General features: G+C 34.9%; 1 protein-coding gene and 1 pseudogene across 1 annotated transcript; one reads left to right on the top strand and one right to left on the bottom strand.

Moving 5' to 3' along the window:
* The first annotated feature begins 1,154 nt into the window (after positions 1–1,154).
* LOC111381338 (cell wall / vacuolar inhibitor of fructosidase 1-like) lies at positions 1,155–1,655 on the top strand. Its single transcript, XM_023005120.1, has one exon. The coding sequence runs from the start codon at positions 1,155–1,157 to the stop codon at positions 1,653–1,655; it is 501 nt and encodes a 166-aa protein (XP_022860888.1).
* Positions 1,656–4,560: 2,905 nt separating this feature from the next.
* LOC111381337 lies at positions 4,561–20,311 on the bottom strand (annotated as a pseudogene).
* Positions 20,312–20,820: the final 509 nt, after the last annotated feature.

The raw sequence follows: 20,820 nt of genomic DNA, 5'->3' as shown, positions 1-20,820 counted from the left end.
TTTTTAAATTTTTTAGAATTTTTTATTTTCTTTTTTCAAATATTTTTGATTTTATTTTATGGAATTTATCAATTTTAGTTTTTTGAATTCAATTTTTTCTTTTTTCAAAATTTTAAATTTTATTTTTTTACTTTTAAAATTTTACTTAAACTCTTGTTTTTTCATGTTTTTGTTTTGAGCGTGTTCAGAATTTTCACTTAAAAAACTAAAAATATCAAAAATGCATCATAAATTTTATGTAATACGCTTGACCTTGTTTTTGAAAATGTATTTTCAGAAATAATAAACCAAATACGTTTTCTGTGTTTTGCAAATCTAAAAATTAAAAACAGTTTGAAGATAGCAAACCAAACACATCCTAAATATCTTCAAATTGTTAGAAGGGGAAATCCCTACTCCAGAAACAATAGAAACTTTGATCTAACACGAAAAATTGTCTCGATAAAGTGATGTACATGCATTTCCAATAACTACAGATAAATCTCATTTAGCCCTTGTCTTGTCCCCATTTTCTAAAATTCATTTTGTCCTCAAAATCATTCTCACTCAAGTTTTATCAAGATTTATTAAAACCCCAAATTTTAACTAAATTGAATAGGGCTCAATGTCATTTTTATCCTATGCTTGATGTTCCAAAACATGTGGGAATCGAACTCCAGTTTCTGAAATTACAAGAAAATTTGCCCACTCCAACGTAATCGCTAATCAATCTAGTCAATTCGCCTTTGTTTGATCTCCAAATCCATCTTTCTCTAAACTTGTTTGCAACCATACATTTTAATCATATGTTTCATCAACTTTTATCAAAATATACTAAATTTGATTAACCTAAACCAAACAAGGAGTAACTGTTGACTTAGATTTCAAAAGGAAAAGCAATTAGAAAATAATGCACAGAATTATTCTAGTAATTGAGACAGAGGATTTACATAATCTCAATTGATACACATAATTATTCTTGTAAACAAAAGAGAATTTTCATAATCTCTTTATTTGATATGAAATATCCAAAATCCAAGCAAAATCTGCATTTTTTACTCACAATCCAAAAAAATAACAGCAAATTAAGCACCTTCTTGGGGCATTGTCTAGTCTTTCTTCACACCCATTTTCCTATTCATCCATCCATCTTTTCTTCTATGGAGATTGTAAACATGAGGCGTCTGATTGCAACTATAATGCTTATATTTCATGTGCACGGGCTGTTGCAAGAAAAAAACCTTTCACTTATCGAAACTACCTGTAGACACACCCAGAATTATAAACTATGCATACACACTCTACTTGCAAATCGCGGAAGCATCCACGCAAATGAAACGGGTCTTGGCCTTATAATGGTGGATGCTGTGAAAGCCAAGGCGAAAGAAACGCTTTATCAAATATACAAACTCAAGGCCTTCCGACCCAAGATGAGAGCTGCATTGAATCAATGTACCATTCAGTACAAATTAATTCTGGAGATTGATGTACCGGTAGCAGTAGACAGTTTAAACAAAGGGGTTCCACAGTATGCTAGAGATAACATGGCAGATTCATCTCTGCAAGCCGTTTTCTGTGAAGGGAATTTCCATGGTGAATCGCCGATAACTCAATTGACCAACGAAGTGCGTGATCTTTGTATTGTTGCTAGAGATGTTATCCCGGTTTATCTGTAAATTGATTTAGACTGAATAAAAGACAAAACTAAGAGAATTGATGAAAGCAATTTTAAAATTAATGGATCTGCCTACAATGTCAAATATGTACGAAAACCAGCAAGGATTTAGCCTCTGTAAATTTAAAGAACATTGTGTAATATGTGATAAAAAGCCCGGACAAAATAATTATGTTAAGTATACGAATTAAAAACTCTCGTTATATCGTCAAATAAACCTGTGAAATGAGTGAACTTCGATCTAACATGAAAAATGGTCTCAAAAATTCCGTATGATGTAAAATAAAGTGCAATGGAAGTTCCGTTAAGCTAAGAGTTAAGGATAATTCTCTGATTGCTCAATAAACTTTGCATACTAGGGGGCCATTGAACTTCGAAAGTTTTTCCATTAGTCACTTTACTTTACAAAATGTAAATCTCAGTGATGGATGGATTATATTTTATAAAGTTCTATGACTAAGGGGGAAATTTTTGAAGTTCTTATTGATGGATGGAATTATATTGGGTAAAGTTCAGTGACAAAGTGGGAAACATTAAAAATTCAGCGACCTCTTGAAAACTTTATGCAAAGTTCAGTGACTAATTAGGTTATTTATCAATCTCTATGTTTTTATAGTTTTTTTTTTTCCTTTCTTTTTTCTTTTTTATGTACTCTTACCCCCAATTTTATTCTCTCTAGCAATGCCTAACTTAGAAAAAAGAATAGCTTTATCTCGAGAGTAACTGATAAGGTTGTCTACTGACCTATCTAAGATCAAAGAGGCAACAACGATCCATACAGTCAACTATTTCGAAAGAAAGCCCCTCATGGGGTGGCCGAGTTGGTGGAGTAGGTGAGGGCGGAAGCCTTTGGTCACGAGTTTAATTCCCCCTACCAATATTTTCTCGATCAAGTCTGTCGCACCGGACTTGCCTAGTACGGTTTACCTAACTAGCGTGATTTGCAGGCTATTGTGTCAATCCGAAAGTTTACCCACTGTACACTCGAAGGGTAGTGGCCACTAATTCCCCAGTAATTAGAAGGAAAAAAAAACATTTTCGAAAGAAAACACCTTCAACATTGATCATTTAGTGGTAATCAACTTTGAAATTCATACACATTTTCTGCTAAGAATCTAATAAATTTTTTATTTTTATTAGATATGTATTGATGGAAAGACAATCGATGCTGAAGTAGCCCATAGAATTGTCCTTTGTTGCCTCCTTGATATTAGAGATGTCAGCAATCAACCTTGTCAATTACCCTCGAGATTATGCCTTTTTTCTAAATTTGGTGGCACTAAAGAGAATAAATTGTGGTATAGAAATACAAATAGAAAAAAGAAAAAGAAAAAGACAAAAAAAAAAAACATAAAGATTGTTTTATTACCTGATTGGTCACTAAACTTTGCGTAAGGTTTTCAGGAAGTCACTGAACTTCAAAAGTTTCAGCTTTAGTCACTAAACTTTACAAAATGTAATCTATTAACTTCTTAAAAACCTCAGATATGTTTAGGGATGACAATTTGAACCGTCAAAATCGAAAATCGCGGTTAATCGAATCGAATGGGCCGAAAAAAATTGAACCAATTGTGCAATGGAACGGATATGGTATTTGATTTTAATGAACCGGTTCGTGGCGGTGCGGATATAGTATTTATGCCGTCAAACTGAAATCGAACCGATTACCCGCTAAAAAAAAAAAGCAAATATAAAAAAATTGAATTGTTTATTTGGCTTTACACAATTTTTCTATCCAGCCCAGAACAAAATTCTCCCATTGCATCTATTTGACCCAGCCGGCCAGCTCGCTTACCATTAGTTTATAATAATAGCATTAGTATGACAGTATATAAATGCAAACCTACTCTCCACAAACCACAAGCTCATGCACGGCTCCACTACCTTCACGATCCAAGCCATCGTCGCCTCCAGAAAATTTTCCACACGACTTTAGTTTGGATCAGATTGGACTTTAGTTTTAAAGAAAAGACAGGATCTCAGGTGATGGGCCTTCTTAATCAAGATTATTGGAACAAAAATTTCATCTCAGTCATTTTTGTTGTATCTGTAAACTGATTGCATTTTACATCCAATTCCAGGGACGCATTTTTCAGGATTTGATGCAGAAATTGTTTCAAATTTTTTCGAAAAGAGGATAAATTCAATCGGTACTGATTATAGTATAAACTGATTGCATTTTACATCCAATTCCAGGGACGCATTTTTCAGGATTTGATGCAGAAATTGTTTCAAATTTTTTCGAAAAGAGGATAAATTCAATCGGTACTGATTATAGTATAAACTTGAGCCAAGTCCGAGGTGTGGTCAAATATAATATATTGTGTTTTTGTTTTCAATGACTTTTTTCATAAATTATTTTATATCAATTTAATGGATGAACCTCTAAAAAATAATTTATTTTCATGGTTATTAATCAAACCGAACCGTACCGAACCGAGATACGAACCGAAGCGATTTACGTGGTTATGGTGCAGTTATGATTGATTGTACGATTATGATTTTGGTCGAACCGACCCATAACCGAACCGTTGCCAACCTTACTTTAAGCCTTGTTTGACGTTTATTTTTTTCAAATTCATTTTCAACCAATTTTATTAACTTTCTAATCAAACGTTTCATCAACTTTAATCAAAATTTACTGAAAATATAATTTTTAGCAAAATCAAACAGGGTCTAAATATATATCCAAGAGAAATAATAATAATAATAATAATAATAATAATAATAATAATAATAATAATGATGATGATGATGATGATAATAATAATAATAATAATAATAATAATAATAATAATAATAATAATAATAATGCGATTTTTACACACTACTTCCATCTCTACAAGCCAGTTTCTCCAAGTGTACGTGTTGCATACAATGGATATGAAGAACAAAGAGAAGCTTATCTACATTGTTCTATTATTTCTCCTCAACTTGCTGGGAAATTTTGGAGGAGGAGACGAAGAAAACTCGAACGGAAGCGGTGGGATTTCCATTTCCCGTTTCAAAATCTTAACAATCTCTCCAATGTCAGGCCGCAGTTCAAGCATTTTTTGTAGGCAAGCAAGGGCCAAATAAATACTCAAGCTAGCCTCGTCCCTGTCATACTCATCTTTCAGTCTCTCATCCACGAGTTCTAATATGTTTCCAGTATGAGCCAAGTGCCTACACCAGCTTATCAAGTTTGCTTTCTCGAGCTTCATTGGTGATGAAAGTACGTGAAGTGGCGTTCTACCTGTTACGAGTATTAAAATGCCAAAGCTGTAAATATCGGCCTTCTCCATTAAGTATCCACATCCACTGTATTCCGGTGCAGCATAGCACAAAGTACCCCTCATGCTTGTTGTGCTACTCAACTCTCGACTGAAAAGATCTCCACTCCACATTTCACTCCCTACAGATTTGGAATCTTTCTTCTTCCAATCCTTCCTAAAACTGAACTCCATATCTGGATCATTCACATTGTGGGTCTTGTGACTCGATTTTCTTTTCCTTTTGAAGTGTAAGCGTACTTTGAACAGTTTTGGACTCCTTATTTGAAACTGTTTCACCTTATCATTCTTCTGTAGGATAATTTATTACGTTAAATCACAGGATCTTTCATGTTAAATCATCAAGAAATACATAAATTATGGCGGAAGCGTACCTGAATTAGACATGGTTAATGCAATAATGAATTTCGCGATTTTGTCTTCCAAATTTACACGCAGTCTCCTTTTTCTTTCTGTGATGGGATGCAGTAGAGAATGAATAATACGTACATGTGATCTGGGGACCATAATCGTATTTATATAGCGATGCCCATTGACCTAATTTGACCCATCATAGAATTATGACTTGTGCCCGGTCTCTACACATATGTAAATCCACACTTTAGTTAGATACATTAAAGCCCAAAATTGAAGCCTTATTAGATCACTTTAATTGGGCTCAATCAATTTTGATAGTCTTTAATTAACACACAATTATTCACACATATAAGCTCATCTATTGATTAAAAATCCTTACAATCTCCCACTTGGGCTATATGTGTCACCTTATAATTGTGCATTAAACATAACCTTATGAGTACTCAGAATTTTGCTATCATTACCGAATGTATCCCCAAACAATCTTGTCCATCAATCATATCAACATAGGATCAAAGCAGCTTTCGCTACTTTCATGTATCTAAACCTATCAATGGTCACGTATATCGATACAACTGAATAACATAGATCAAACATGGATGTATAGCATGGAAATTACATGTGATGTGATCTGTAACATGCCTATTTCCAACTGGTCCATCTTAATATCTTAGTGAGATCATTTTAAACAATTTCAGAGATAATAAACCAAATAACTTTATAACCGAAAATAACTTTAACCTTAAATCGTATCCAAAAGAACAGTATATGTGTCCAATATGAAAAGCAAAAATACAAACTCCCACTGAAACTAGATATCCTCAAGAGACACTATACTCATATGAGCAGTGTGCTCACGAAAGACCTTAGATATCAATCCCTTAGTAAGTGAATCTGCAATCATGGAGTTTGTCCTAATATGCTCTATTAACACCTGTCCACTCTGAATTCTTTCTTTAACATCCAGGAACTTGATCTATATATGTTTTGACTTCGTCGAGCTCCTGTTGTTATTGGAATACAACACTGCTGATTTATTGTCACAAAATATCTTAAGTGGTCTTTCTATATTGTCCACAATGCGCAACCCAGTGACAAAATTACGTAGCCATATTTCATGATTTGATGCCTCATAACATGCTATAAACTCCGCTGTCATGGTGAAAGTAACTATGAGTGTCTGCTTAGCACTCTTTAAGGAAATAGCACCTCCAGCAAGCAGGTAAATAAAGCTTGAAGTGGATCTCCTACTAGCTGGGCATCCCGTGAAATCAGAATCAGGATAACCGACGATCTCCAACTGATCCGATCTCCTGTATGTGAGCATGTAGTCTTTTGTTCTCTGTAAATACCGCATGACCCGTTTGACTGCTTTCCAATGATCTATTCCCAGGTTACTTAAATATCTCCCTAACATCCCAACAATGTACGCTATATCCGGACGCGTACAAACCTAAGCATACATCAGACTCCCTATAGCTGAGGAATAAGGAATCTTCTGCATTTCTTTAATTTTCAAGTCATTTTTAGGGCACTGACTTAAATTGAACTTATCTCCTTTAGCCACAGGGGTGTCACCTAGTTTATAATCTTGCATGCCATATCTTTTAAGTACCTTTTCGATATAACTCTTTTGTGATAATCTAAGAATATCCCGAGAATGATCTTGATGTATCTGAATTCCTAATACAAAAGAGGCGTTACCAAAATCTTTCATCTCAAAATTATTTGCTAGAAATCTCTTGGTTTCGTACAATAAGCCTATATCGTTGCTGGCAAGCAATATGTCATCGACATATAAAACCAAAAAAATATACTTGCTCCCACTGAACTTGTGGTATATACAATCATCGACCAAATTCATCTCAAAACCAAATGAGATGATCACCTGATGAAACTTGTAATACCATTGACAAGACGCCTGTTTGAGTCCATAGATGGATTTCTTTGATTTACAAACTATTTGCTTTGTATCGTCCGATACAAAGTTTTTTGGTTGTTGTACCATATAAATTGTTTCGTCAATGTCACCATTGAGAAATGTTGTCTTAACATTCATTTGATGTAGCTCAAGATCGAAATGCGCTACTAATGTCATTATAGTCCTGAAAAAGTCTTTCGAAGAAACTGGAGAGAAAGTCTCTTTATAATTGATGCCTTCTTTTTATGTAAAGCCCTTTGCGACAAGACGAACCTTATACCTCTTTACATCACCTTTAGAATCCCTCTTGGTCTTAATATCCATTTACAACCAATGAGTTTCGCACCTTCAGCCAATGGAACGAGGTCTCATACGTCATTGTCCTTCATGGACTTTATCTCTTCATTCATGGCATCGAGCCACTTTTGAGAGTTAGAATTTTTCATGGCTTGATGAAATTTGATCGGATCATCTTACACCATTCCAATGTCGACTTCATATTCTTGGAGAAATACGATGTAATCATCCGAAATCGCACTTCTCCTCTCTCTAGTAGATCTTCTTAATGGCATTGGTTCTTGAGGCTATAGAGTTTGTTCTTCTGGAACAATTTGTTGATCTTGAGAGAAAGGTATGACATTGTCTTGATCTGGAATTGCTTCTTGAACAATATCAGAGATAAAAACCTAATCATTGTCAATGACAATTGGAGGAATCTTAACATATTCCTCCTCAAAGACAAAGCCTGTAACCCTTTCTCCCTTTCTCCCTCTCCCCCTTCTCGAAAACTCAACATCCTCAAAGAACCGAGCATTTCCTGTCTCAAAAATTACGTTAGTTGTGGGATCATAAAACTTGTAACCCCTGGACCTTTCAGAATATCCAATAAAATAGCAACTGATGGTCCTTGCTTCCAGTTTCTTTTCATTTGGCTTATAGGGCCTTACATCAGCTGGACACCCCCAAATATGTATATGATTCAAACTAGGCTTCTTGCCCGTCCAAAGCTCATATGGGGTTTTATCAGTGGCCTTAGTTGGAACTCTGTTGAGTATATACGCTGTGGTCTTTAATGCTTCACCCCAAAGAGATTCTGGTAAGGTAGAATGACTCATCATAATCCTCACCATGTCCTTAAGCGTTTTGTTTCGTCTCTCAACAACACCATTCATAGTGGACAAACCCGGCATAGTGTACTGTGGGACGATACCTCATTCCTCTAGGAATTTAGCAAATGGTCCTGGATGTTGTTCACCTGAGCCGTCATATCTGCCATAGTATTCACCTCTACGGTCATATCTGACGCTTTTAATCATTTTGTCGAGTTGGTTCTCAACTTCAGTTTTATAGTTTTTGAACACATCTGGATGTTGTTCACCTGTGATTTTTCATGAATGACATATATGTAACCATATCTTGAAAAGTCGTCTATGAACGTTATAAAATATTGTTGACTATTCCAAGAATCCGAAGGGAATGGTCCACAAATATCCGTATGTATAAGTTCTAAGACGTCCGAAATCGTATTGCCTTGAAATCTCCTTTTATTGGTTTGTTTTCCTTTTATATAGTTGACACACAGATAATAATCTGTGAAGTCAAGAGGGTCGAGAATCCCATCAGACACAAGTCTCTCAATTCTCCTTTTGGAGATATGACCTAATCTCTTGTGCCACAACGAGGCAGAATTCTTATCGATTAATTTTTGCTTTACACCTTGAGTACTTACATGCATGGATTCATTAAAAGAAGCAATTATATCAATTGAATAAAGATTATCGTAGCCTGATAAAGAACCGGAACCAACCAATTTTGAATCATGAAACAAACTAAATTTTTCATTTCCAAATGAACAAGTATAACTAAATTTGTCCAAAACAGAAATAGAAATCAAATTTCATCTAAAAGACGATACAATAAATATCTCATCAAGATCCAAATAAAATCCAGTCTTTAACAATAATCTAAATTTTCCTATCGCCTCTACTTCCACCTTTTTGCCGTTGCCAGCACAGATATATCTTTCACCATCACTTGGTTTTCGACAACTCAGGCAACCCTGCATAGACATACTGATATGAGTTGTTGCACCAGAATCTATCCACCATGTATGTCTAGGTACCAAAGTTAAATTAGCCTCAGAACAAACCAAATGAAGAAGAATACATTTCTTTACACGTCATGCATGGTAATTGGTGCAATTCTTCTTCTTATGACCTGCAGCCCCATAGAAGAAACAACCACCTTCATTTGATTCCTTATGTTGTTTCTTTTGTGGTGCTGTACCCGCAGCTTCCTTATTAATTTTCTTTTTCTGGTTCCTTTTGTCCTTAGAGGTGGTGGCCAATGAGTACTTTCTATCTTCTTATGCTTCAGTCTTTCCTCTTCCTAGACACAGTGTGAGATGAGCTCATTAAGGGACCATGAGTCCTTTGACAGTTGTAGCTCACATTGAACTGACTGAAATGTGCCGGAAGGGATATCAGAACCAAGTGCACCAACAAGTCTTCAAATAAATCCAACTTGAGTGCCTTTAGTTTTGAAGCAATGTGAGACATTTTCATAATATACTTCCAAATATTTCCTTTCCCTTTATACCTCATTGAGACAAGGTTTGCTAAAAGTGTACTTGTTTCAACCTTTTCATTCTTGGTAACTCTCTTCTCAAGATCCTCAAGGAAACCCTAGTCGTAGTCACCTTATCGGACATAGTGCCCCGGAATGCTTCTGGAATAGCACGCTTCATGACCATTAAGCTTATGCGATTTATCGTTCCCACTTTTCCATCTCCTTCTTGTCATCAAAGATACTCTTATCAGTAAGTGCAACAGGTTGATCGACCCGTAAATCAAGGTCTAGGTCCATGACTCTAAGAACAATCATCACGTTCTCTTGCCACGCCCTGAAGTTTGTGCCATTTAATATTGGAATTGAATTGATGCTAGCAGAGATATTAGCAGCAAAACCTGAAATTGAATTAGAGAACGTTTATTATGAATAGCTCACATGAATATCTTTAATATGCAAATAATAATAATCTCAAATAGTGGTAGGGCTCATCCCAAGATACCTAGCACAACATCAATATCTAGTCTTTGGACAGAAATGTTGACTTGTAAGCGGTACTCTTGGCGTAGTAATCAAACATTGATGATAAAACAACGTGTCAATCAACAAACCTTTCTTTGAACCGATTTATTGATCACATATTAAACCAAATAATTGTTACACGTTTATCACCATAGATGCACGTGTATTCAGCTAAATATTGACCTTCCTTTGGGTCGGCCAATATTCCCATGAATAACACATGCATAAATACATTTTAATAGTCTAAGTTAATCAATTTCCACAAGAGAGGTTGCTTTGGCAATATTTTGCTTCAATTAATTAACTTTCAAACATTATATCTCTTTAGTACCAAAATTTGAAAAAGAAAATCACCAATTTTGCATATTTTAGTTCAGTTTTAAACTTTAGGGGCCTTAGGATTAATAATTCAAAACTTTAGGGATCAAATTTTGAAATTGTGAAACTTCAGGGGTCAATTTGAATTAATTATAAACTTTAGGGGACAACTTGAATTAATAATTAAAGTTTGAGGGCTTTAATTATAAAATTCAGAACTTTAATGGCCCAAATTAATTAATTTTAAACCTTAGGGACAGAATTATTAAATTCAAAACTTAAAGGCTTAAATCTTAATATAACTTAAAGGTTAGGGACTGAAACCTTAATTTTATAATCCTAACCCTAATTGCAAACAGAGGCCTCAAATTATTCAATTTATACGTGAGGCCCCCACCCCCAAAATCAACCAAAAACTACAAACTCTAAAAATTCTTCTCTTCTCCTTCTTGGCGGCGGCCGCCCACGCTGGCACCATAGGCAGCGCCTCTGCTGGCTAGCAGCAGCCCCAAATTTTTTTTATTATTTTTTCAAAACCTAAAATCTGAATCAGGAGAAACCAAAATCCATAATCTGAATTTTGCTCAATTATTTTTAATCCGAATTATGACAAAATCATAACGAAAAATATAACGAATAGTTTTCAAATTCAACTAAACTAAATTCAAAGTTGTCAAATCTGAAAACTTCATAAAATATTGAAAGAACCAAATTAAAACATTTGATTCTCAATGATTCAACATGAAAAGACTCTGATACCACTTGTAGGATAACTTATTACGTTAAATCACCAAATCTTTCATATTAAATTATCAAGAAATACATAAATTACTGTGGAAGCGTACTTGAATCAGATATGGTTAATGCAATAATGAATTTCATGATTTTGTCTTCCAAATCTACACGCAGTTTTCTTTTTCTCTCTGTGATGGGATGCAGTAGAGAATGAATAGTACGTACGTGTGATCTAAGGACCATAACCGTATTTATATAGCGACGTCCTTTGACCTAATTTGGCCCATCATAGAATTAGGACTTGGGCCCGTCTCTACACATATGTAAACCCACAATTTAATTGGATACATTAAAACTCAAGACCGAAGCTTTATTAGATCACTTTAATTGGGTTCAACCGAATTTGATAGCCTTTAATTAACATACAATTACATATATGAGCTCATCTATTGATTAAAAATCCTTACATCTTCTTCTTGCTAAGTTCGTCGAGGCGTTCTTCTTTCCACCATTCTTGAATCTTCCGATGCCTCTTTGATTCTTCCTTCTCAATCGCACCCTCATGACACTCAAATCCCAGTTCTTATAAGTGATTATCATTAGCTTTTTCAAATTTCTCCAGCCACGTCGAAATTCTTGATGGGGGGCATTGATTTTCTTCGTCCCAATTAGAATTAGTTGAATGGTAGATTTGGCTTCCTATCCACTCCTTGACATAATCTTTACTGCACAATTCACTATTACCATCCTGTTTCCACCACCAATCCTTTCCCCATTGTTTTGCACCCACATTGTTACTATCATTATCATCCGTAACCATAGCAACATTCAAGTTCGACTTCTTACTTGGACTAATGCTACTTAGCTCATCGTTATAATCCACAGACTTGTTATCGTCCCCCTTGCCATTTTCAATAGTTGAGATAGTCGAGGCCTCCTTCCCCTTCACAATCCTATCTTTAATATCAATCTCATTCCGAAAATCACTTCTCCAACTTAAAGAATTTAAGGCCAAAATTTTCACATTATGATGACTTCTACAACTATTTTTCGACGAAGAAGAAGCTTGCAAAGCCGAAGCAAAATCTACCTCAACTTGATCATGACTCTCCACTGGAGTCCCAATTGCTGGAGTATCATTCTCACCACCCTTTCCAACTGCATTCAAGTTCCCAGAAAGCTCTTCACTCTTCAATAATTCTTGGCTTTTCCACAAATCTTGACTGAACAAGTCGACACCAAACTCACCCTCAAGCTTCAACCTCGACAACCCAAAATCTGAAAGTTTAGCCCTAAACGCTGAATCAAGTAACACATTGCTTGGCTTCACATCCCCATGGATCACTGGTGGATCACATTGAAAATACAAAAATGACAATACCTTGTTGGAATAATTAATTATTCCATATGTGGGCTTCACATTGGATTGTAAATTTTACGGGTTAGATGTATGGCTCATAATGATATTTGTGTTTGGGCCAAATTTATTAAGTGATCAATTGGGTTTTTTACACTTTACGGGTTGTAATGAATTTTATGTGGTAGTTTAATTTTATGTGGGCCAAAAATAAACCCTAATTAGAATTCTAGTCGTAATGGGACGGTTCAAATTATTTCCTATATATAAAGGCTAGGTCTCCTCTCCTCTCCTCTCCATATGTTTTATTGGCTTGCCCCATTGATAGCTGATATTTTGTGAGGAGCAAGGAGTGGAAGATTTTGGCTGCTATTACAATTACTATTCATATCAACAATGACTTCCGCAGATATGAATTCGTTTCTGTTAATTCATTGGATTGTGATTATCGATTCTTAACATGATTAAAACTAAATATCAACAATTGGTATCAGAGCAGCATGTTAAGATCGAAATCCTTCACGAATTTTTTTTTCTTATTTCACTTTGAAAAACGTCTTCTGTGCATACATTAAAATTATATGTGCCATTGAATTAATTCGTATTTCCTTCACGTAGTGGAGTAATCCGCAGAAACAATAAAGGTAGGAACAATAAATGCTTTCCCTCTCTCTCCTCCTTTTATATATATACAATGGATGGACAATGATTGCTTTCCCATATTCGACAATGGTTTCTAAAACTCTCAGTTGTTTCTGTGCATTTTTCTAGGCCTTGATTGCGATTTTGGGTTTTGTCATGAATGATGATGTAAACCTGCTTCTTTTGATTCTACCACTTTTTAGGAGCTCTTAAAGCCTTAAATTTTTGTTTAATGTGTGAAAAATTCAAATCTGGTTTCACTGTAATTTACCATCCTCATGGTTTGGGAAAATCTGAAATTTAAACAACTAGGGACTTTTCTTTTGGCACAATTGTCGAATATGGGTTGGGGTCCCAAATGCTACGCCACTTTGAGGTTTGAAGCTTTATTTTGATTATTTTGCAAGTAAACCATAAAAATAACAATGAATGTTAAATCCAAAAAAAAAAAAATCAGTTTCTGTCGTTTTGGGAGAGATGTAGATGGGGGCTCCTGTTGTAAATTGCTAAGTTCTTAGCCCATGTTTGCAATTACAGATTGTGAGTTAAGTTTGTAAATAATAAGAGAAGGGCCTGCTTGTAATTTAAGAAACTGGAGGACCTGGTTTTAATTTCAAACATGGGGTCAGAGTGCAATTTTCAAAAGGTGATTAAATTTTGAATTTTGAAATTGTATTTAAAAGTCCTTACTCCCATATTTCAATTTTGACCCAATTCAAAATTTTATTTAAACTTGACCCGATTAAACTTATATATTGAATAAATAATAAAATTAATTGATGACCTTTGTATTATTTCATTAAAATGTTTATGCATTTAGATGTTGCCATTATTTGTTTGCTTAAATTTCATTTTTTATGTATACTGAAATTTTGAAATTTTGTTGCAAATTTCGTTTCTCAATCACATATGAATTTATACCTTTCATCAATTGAAAATTATAATTTGTTACACAATTATTGTTTTGTGATTGAATTTTTCATGGGCATTGAGACGATTCTTACTTACCTATGAGAGAAATATTTTGAAATAAAAATGGGTGGTAGCTGCCAAAGTGGCACACTCATTATTATTTATTCGATTTTCTCTACAATAAAAATATAAGTATTTTGCACAATAATTTGATTTATTGCATATAACATCTTGCCCAAAGGTATTGTTATAAGTGATATTTTTGGAAAATGACATAAGGCAGTTAACGAGCTTATTTGGTTTAAAAATTTCCTTCTGGCCAAAGGTGTTGGAATTTCGAAAATCAATGTAATTTTGTTAATTAACTACATAATGTATTTTAAGAGTACCTTATAGCATGTTGTATTGTCGACCCAAAGGTGACCTTATGATGATGCATCTAAGCTCTTACCGTAATAAAAATTTATAGGTTTCGATTTAAATTACGGATTATCTAATTAATAGCCCATATTAATTAGTTGGATATTTCATCATCCATTTGATTGCATGCATTAAGTTTGGATGATATTAAGAGTGATATTTTATGTTTCCACAGTTTATAATGCCTCATCTCTTTCGAATCAATTATCTGCTATTGAAACTTTGACTGGCAATAACTATGTGAGATGGAAACGAGACGTAGAAATAGCACTTGGTCTTTTGGGCTTGGATTTTGCAATGGAGAAAAAGCTTGAAAAATCCACAGATAAGAGTACCGTTGAATATGTAGTCGAGCATGAAAAATGGGAAAGGGCTAACAAACTCTGTTTGAAAATCATGAAGAGATCGATATCTGATTCCATTCTAGGTGTCATCCCTGATAATGAAAATACCAAAAGTTTTATGGATGCCATAGGAGAAAAATTTGTTGAGTCTGATAAAGCCGAAACTGGGGATCTGATGGATAAATTGATGAGCATGAGATATGATGGCACAAATGGTGTTAGGGAGCTTGTCATGAAAATGATAAATATATCATCTAAGCTAAAGGCTCTTGACATTCCCAGCCTTTTCTAGTCTATCATGTTTTGAATAGCCTTCCTAGTAAGTTTAATCAGCTTAAGGTTGCTTACAATGCTCAGCGGGATAAGTGGAATTTGAATGACCTCATAGCAGTGTGTGCCCAAGAAGAGTATAGGATGCGCCGTAAAATTGTTGAAACTGTGCAATTAGCTTTTCAGCCATCACAGAATAAGGAGCCTTCTCATAATCATAAACCTAAGTTTTGTAAGGGTAATAAGTCCCACCAAAGTCAGCAGAATAAGAATTTTAGTGGTCCCAAAAGAGTTATAAAGAAAAATGATCAGTGCAAGTTCTGTAAAAAGAAGGATCACTGGCAGAAAGATTATTTTAAGTTCAAGACTTGGTTGGAAAAGAAGAAGAGTTCTCCAGGTATTCTCTTGGCCTTAGTTTGTTTTGAGTCCTCTTTAATAGATGTGCCTTTGAATTCTTGGTGGTTAGACTCGGGAGCTAGTATTCATATTGCGAATTCCTTGCAGGGGTTCATAAGCAAACGGAGGCCAAGTGAGAATGAAGTAAGCTTGAGCATTGCAAATGGATTTCTTAACTTTAGAGTCTGGTTTTTATCTTATTTTGGAAAATACAGTTTATGTACCGCAGATAAGACGGAATTTAATTTCTATACCAAAACTTGATGCTTGTGGTTTTACATTTAATTTTGGTAATGGAATGGTTAAGTTATTTTATGATTCTCGTTTGATTGGGAATGACATTTTATGTGATGGTTTATATAAATTATCTTTGGCTTCTTTTGGTGATGTCTCGTGTGTTACAAATGTATCAAAGAAAAGAGCTTTAATTCGTGAATCATCCTCTATGTTGTGGCATAAGCGATTGGGTCATATTTCTAAGGATAAAATGGAAAGATTAATAAAAGATGAGATACTTCCTTCCTTAGACTTCTCCGATTTTGACACCTGTATAGATTGTATAAGAGGAAAGTTAACTAAGTCTACGAGGAAGGTTTCGACTAGGAGTAATAGAATTTTGGACTTAATTCACACTGATATCAGTGGACCTTTGCTTTCCACTATATGTGGGAATAAATATTTCATAACTTTCATTGATGATTTCTCACGATATGGATATGTTTACTTGATTAACGACAAATCACATGCACTTGAAAAATTCAAAATTTTCAAACTGGAAGTAGAAAAACAATGTGAGAAAAATATCAAAGTTATAAGATCAGACCGAGGTGGTAAGTACTATAGGAAATATGACGAGTCTGGTCAAAATATGGGTGACTTTGCAAAATTTTTACAAGAATGTAGAATAGTGCCCCAATACACCATGCCAAGGACACCTTAGCAGAATGGTGTTTCTGAAAGACATAATCGAACTTTAAAAGATATGGTTAGAAATATGATGAGTAGAACAAATTTGCCTGAATATTTGTGGGGTGAAGCCTTGAAAACAGCTATGTGTATTTTGAACAGAGTTTCAAGTAAAGCTGTTGTAAAGGCACCTTTTGAATTATGGACAGGATGTAAGCCAAGTATAGCTCACTTTAAAGTTTGGGGATGTCCAGTTGAGGTTAGGATTTATAATCCATTTGAAAAGAAATTAGACCCTAAATCAACTCCTGGCTACTTTATTGGGTATTCGGATAGATCAAAGGGATATAAGTTTTACCGTCCAAATCGCGGCACTAGAATTGTGGAATCCATTACTGCTAAGTTTCTGGAGAACGATTTTGGAGATAGTAGGAGTTCCACGTTGAGAGAAATTCTTGTTGAACCTAATCAAGTTGTAGTTCCAGTTCCTGTCATACAGGAAAGAGTTGGTTCCCAACCAATTGAAGTTGTTAATGAAGAACCGAGGAACCAGGAGGAATCTCCAATTCCTCAAACAATTGAATCGGTTCCTGAGCCACAAGTTAGGAGATCACAAAGGGAAAGAAGATCTGCATTGCCTAGTGATTATGTTACATATTTATTGGAGAGCGATTTTAATATCGGGCATATTGTTGATCCTGTAACTTATAATCAAGTATTGACAAGTTCTGAGGCAGATAAATGGATAGCTGCCATGGAAGATGAAATGAATTCCATGGAAAGGAATAAAGTTTGGGATCTTGTTGAACTTCCTCCAGATGCTAAGGCTGTAGATAACAAGTGGATTTTCAAAAATAAATTAGATTCAAAAGGAAATGTTGAACGAAAGAAAGCAAGATTGGTTGCAAAAGGTTTCACTCAACGAGAAGGCATTGATTATGTTGAAACCTTCTCCCTTGTTTCGTCAAAAGATTCTTTTCGAATTATCATGGCTCTTGTGGCACACTACAATTTGGAGCTTCATCAAATGGATGTTAAGACGGCATTTTTGAATGGAGATCTTTCTGAAATGGCTTATATGAAACAACCTGAAGGTTTTGTTGTAAAAGGAAAAGAAAACTTGGTGTGTAAGTTAAACAAATCCTTATATGGTTTCAAACAAGCATTTCGACAGTGGTATTTGAAGTTTGATGAGGTTGTGACATCTCTTGGTTTTGTCGAAAATACTATTGATCAATGCATTTATCTTAAAATCAGTGGGAGAAATTTTATTTTCCTTGTATTATATGTTGATGACATTCTACTTGCTAGCAGTAACTTAGGGCTGCGTCATGAGACAAAGAAAATGTTGTCTGCTAATTTTGAGATGAAAGAGTTTGGAGAAGCTTCCTATGTACTTGGCATTGAAATACATCGTGATAGAAATCGTGGTTTATTGGGACTTTCTCAGAAAGCTTATATACGATGTGTTCTAGAAAGGTCTAATATCCAAAATTGTGCACTTGGTGATGTACCTATCATAAAAGGAGATAAGTTTAACAAAACTCAATGTCCAAGGAATGAGTTGGAAAGGGAGTCTATGAAGATGATCCCATATGCTAGTGCTGTGGGGAGCTTGATGTATGCTCAAGTTTGCACTAGACCGGATATAGCTTACGCAGTAAGTGTCCTTAGCAGATTTCAGTCTAATACAGGATAAGAGCATTGGAAAGCAGCTAAGAAAGTTATGAGATATTTGAAGAAAACTGAAGGTTATATGCTTACATTCCAGCGTACAAATCATCTTGAGGTGGTAAGATATTCAAATTCTGATTTTGTTGGATGTCAAGATGATTTGAAATCAACCTCAGGTTACATTTTTACATTAGCTAGTGGTGCCATTTCTTGGAAAAGTGCTAAACAGACTCTAGTGGCATCTTCTACCATGCAAGCTGAATTTGTGGCATGTTATGGGACTACAGTCCAAGCCGTTTGGTTAAGAAATTTCATCTCTGGTTTGAAAGTTGTTGATTCCATCGCAAGACCGATCACCATCTACTGTGATAACAGTGCAGCAGTATTCTTTTCAAAGAATAATAAAAGTTCTGGTGGATCAAAACATGTTGACATCAAATATTTGGTCGTCTAAAGACAGAGTCAAAGAAGGGCAAACGAAAATAGAGCATATCAATATAGAGGCGATGGTTGCAGATCCCTTGACTAAGGGACTCGCTCCAAAAGTTTTTAAGACACATGTTACTAATATGGGTATTGTGGAAACATTTGATATTTTTAGTTAGTAGGAGTTATTTATGTAAAGAACTACGTTTTGGGTTTGATCCCTTGCGGGGTATGTAGGCAACCCATATATTTTCGGGTACAACCCCTTCTGATAATAAAATAATTTTTTCCCTATCTATGAACTATTTTTAAGCATGCATTTGACTTATGTCTTTTTATATTATTGGCATCTTGAAATATAACGTATAAAGACATGAGATGAGTCTCTTTTAGAGACATGTGGCTTCATTTTTTATTCGAAGCATTATGAGGACCGATATGAGTTAGCACAGTTTTGATCACATTTGGTGCTAAGTTCATACCACATATTACCACATTGGTTGAAGGATGGAGATCCATATCGATAAGGATGTTGACATTTGTAGCTGTGGAATGGTCTTACATCTCTTAAATTGGTGTAATGACTTCCATGTTCGGTGTTAATATCCTTATTGGACCGGATCATATTACGTAAGGTGTCATCATTGGAGTTATACTTTTGTGACCACCTATATAGTCTAACTCGGGTGTTAAAACTTTGTTATGACAATCAAATGTTTGCCCAAGTGGGAGAATGTTGGAATAATTAATTATTCCATATGTGGGCTTCACATTGGATTGCAAATTTTACGGGTTAGATGTATGGCTCATAATGATATTTGTGTTTGGGCCAAATTTATTAAGTGACCAATTGGACCTTTTACACCTTACGGGTTGTAATTAATTTTATGTGGTAGTTTAAAGTATGTGGGCCGGAAATAAACCCTAATTAGAATTCTAGTCTTAATGGGACGGCTCAAATTATTTCCTATATATAAAGGCTAGGTCCCCTCTCCTCTCTATATGTTTTATTGGCTTGCCCCATTGATAGCTGATATTTTGTGAGGAGCAAGGAGGGAAAGATCTTGGCTGCTATTACTACTACTATTCATATCAACAATGGCTTTCGCAGGTATGAATTCGTTTCTGTTAATTCATTGGATTGTGATTATCGATTCTTAACATGATTAAAACTAAATATCAACATGCCTTGGCAACATTAAGTATAATATTGAACCTTCTAGCCCAATTCAAACTCATATTATTACAGTTATTATTCGATTCTGAAAATAAAGACTCCTGCAAGCTTTTATTAGGCATGTACTCATAAACCACAAGTCTCTGATCTCTATCCACGCAATAACCCAATAAATTAACAACAAGAGGACAAGATTTTAGCGCACCCAGAATATTTAACTCATTCTGAAACTCCTGTTCAAGCTGAAATGAAGTTGAATCAAGAATTTTTATGGTTACCAATTTTCCATCCTTAAGAATACCTCTGAATACAGTTCCAGAGCCTCCTTTGCCAATGGAATTGGAATCACTGAAGTTCTGGGTGGCATCCTTTAGCTCTTTGTAACTATACCTCTGGAGCTTGTTTAAGGGTGTAGTGGTATCATATGGGGTGGTGCCGTATGTTTAGTATAAAATGTTACTTAAATCTATTAGCCAAACATGCTCGTAGGAGAAATAAAGAAACATAATTTGGAGATCCAGAACCAATGAAACCACTTTCTGGTCTTCCATTTGTCTCTCGTGGAAGCCAACGGCTGAGCTATTTCTTCCGGAGTGAGCACATAATGCAACCCCATTGTCAAGAAACCACTGGCAATAAAATTGATAAACCCAACCTAATGAGCCCCTTTATTTCATCCATTGAAGTTATACAAGAGGAAAATCAAATTTTGGGACAGAGAACGAGGGCGCCTATTTATTCTCAATACTCATAAATGTTTAAAAAGTGAATTGAATGATAATAGCTCGGTAACGTATGGATGAAATTAGAGTAATGTTATTTAATCTCATTGAAGTTGTAACCCCAATCTAAGTATAGTTAATTTAGCATTAAATGATAAATGAAATTAAATGACTCATTTAATTCCACCTTTCATTTAGTATATTGCAAATCCAGAGGGGCTACGTAA

This window comes from Olea europaea, unplaced genomic scaffold (assembly GCF_002742605.1).
Source record: "Olea europaea var. sylvestris unplaced genomic scaffold, O_europaea_v1 scaffold2289, whole genome shotgun sequence".
In the NCBI taxonomy this organism is placed as follows: Eukaryota; Viridiplantae; Streptophyta; class Magnoliopsida; order Lamiales; family Oleaceae; genus Olea; species Olea europaea.
Note: the sequence above shows the minus strand (reverse complement) of the source record. Positions and strands in the feature narration are given on the sequence as shown.

Bases quoted from the DNA above. Each gene is read 5' to 3' on its own strand.
- LOC111381338 (XM_023005120.1), top strand. From the start codon at position 1,155: ATGAGGCGTCTGATTGCAACTATAATGCTTATATTTCATGTGCACGGG.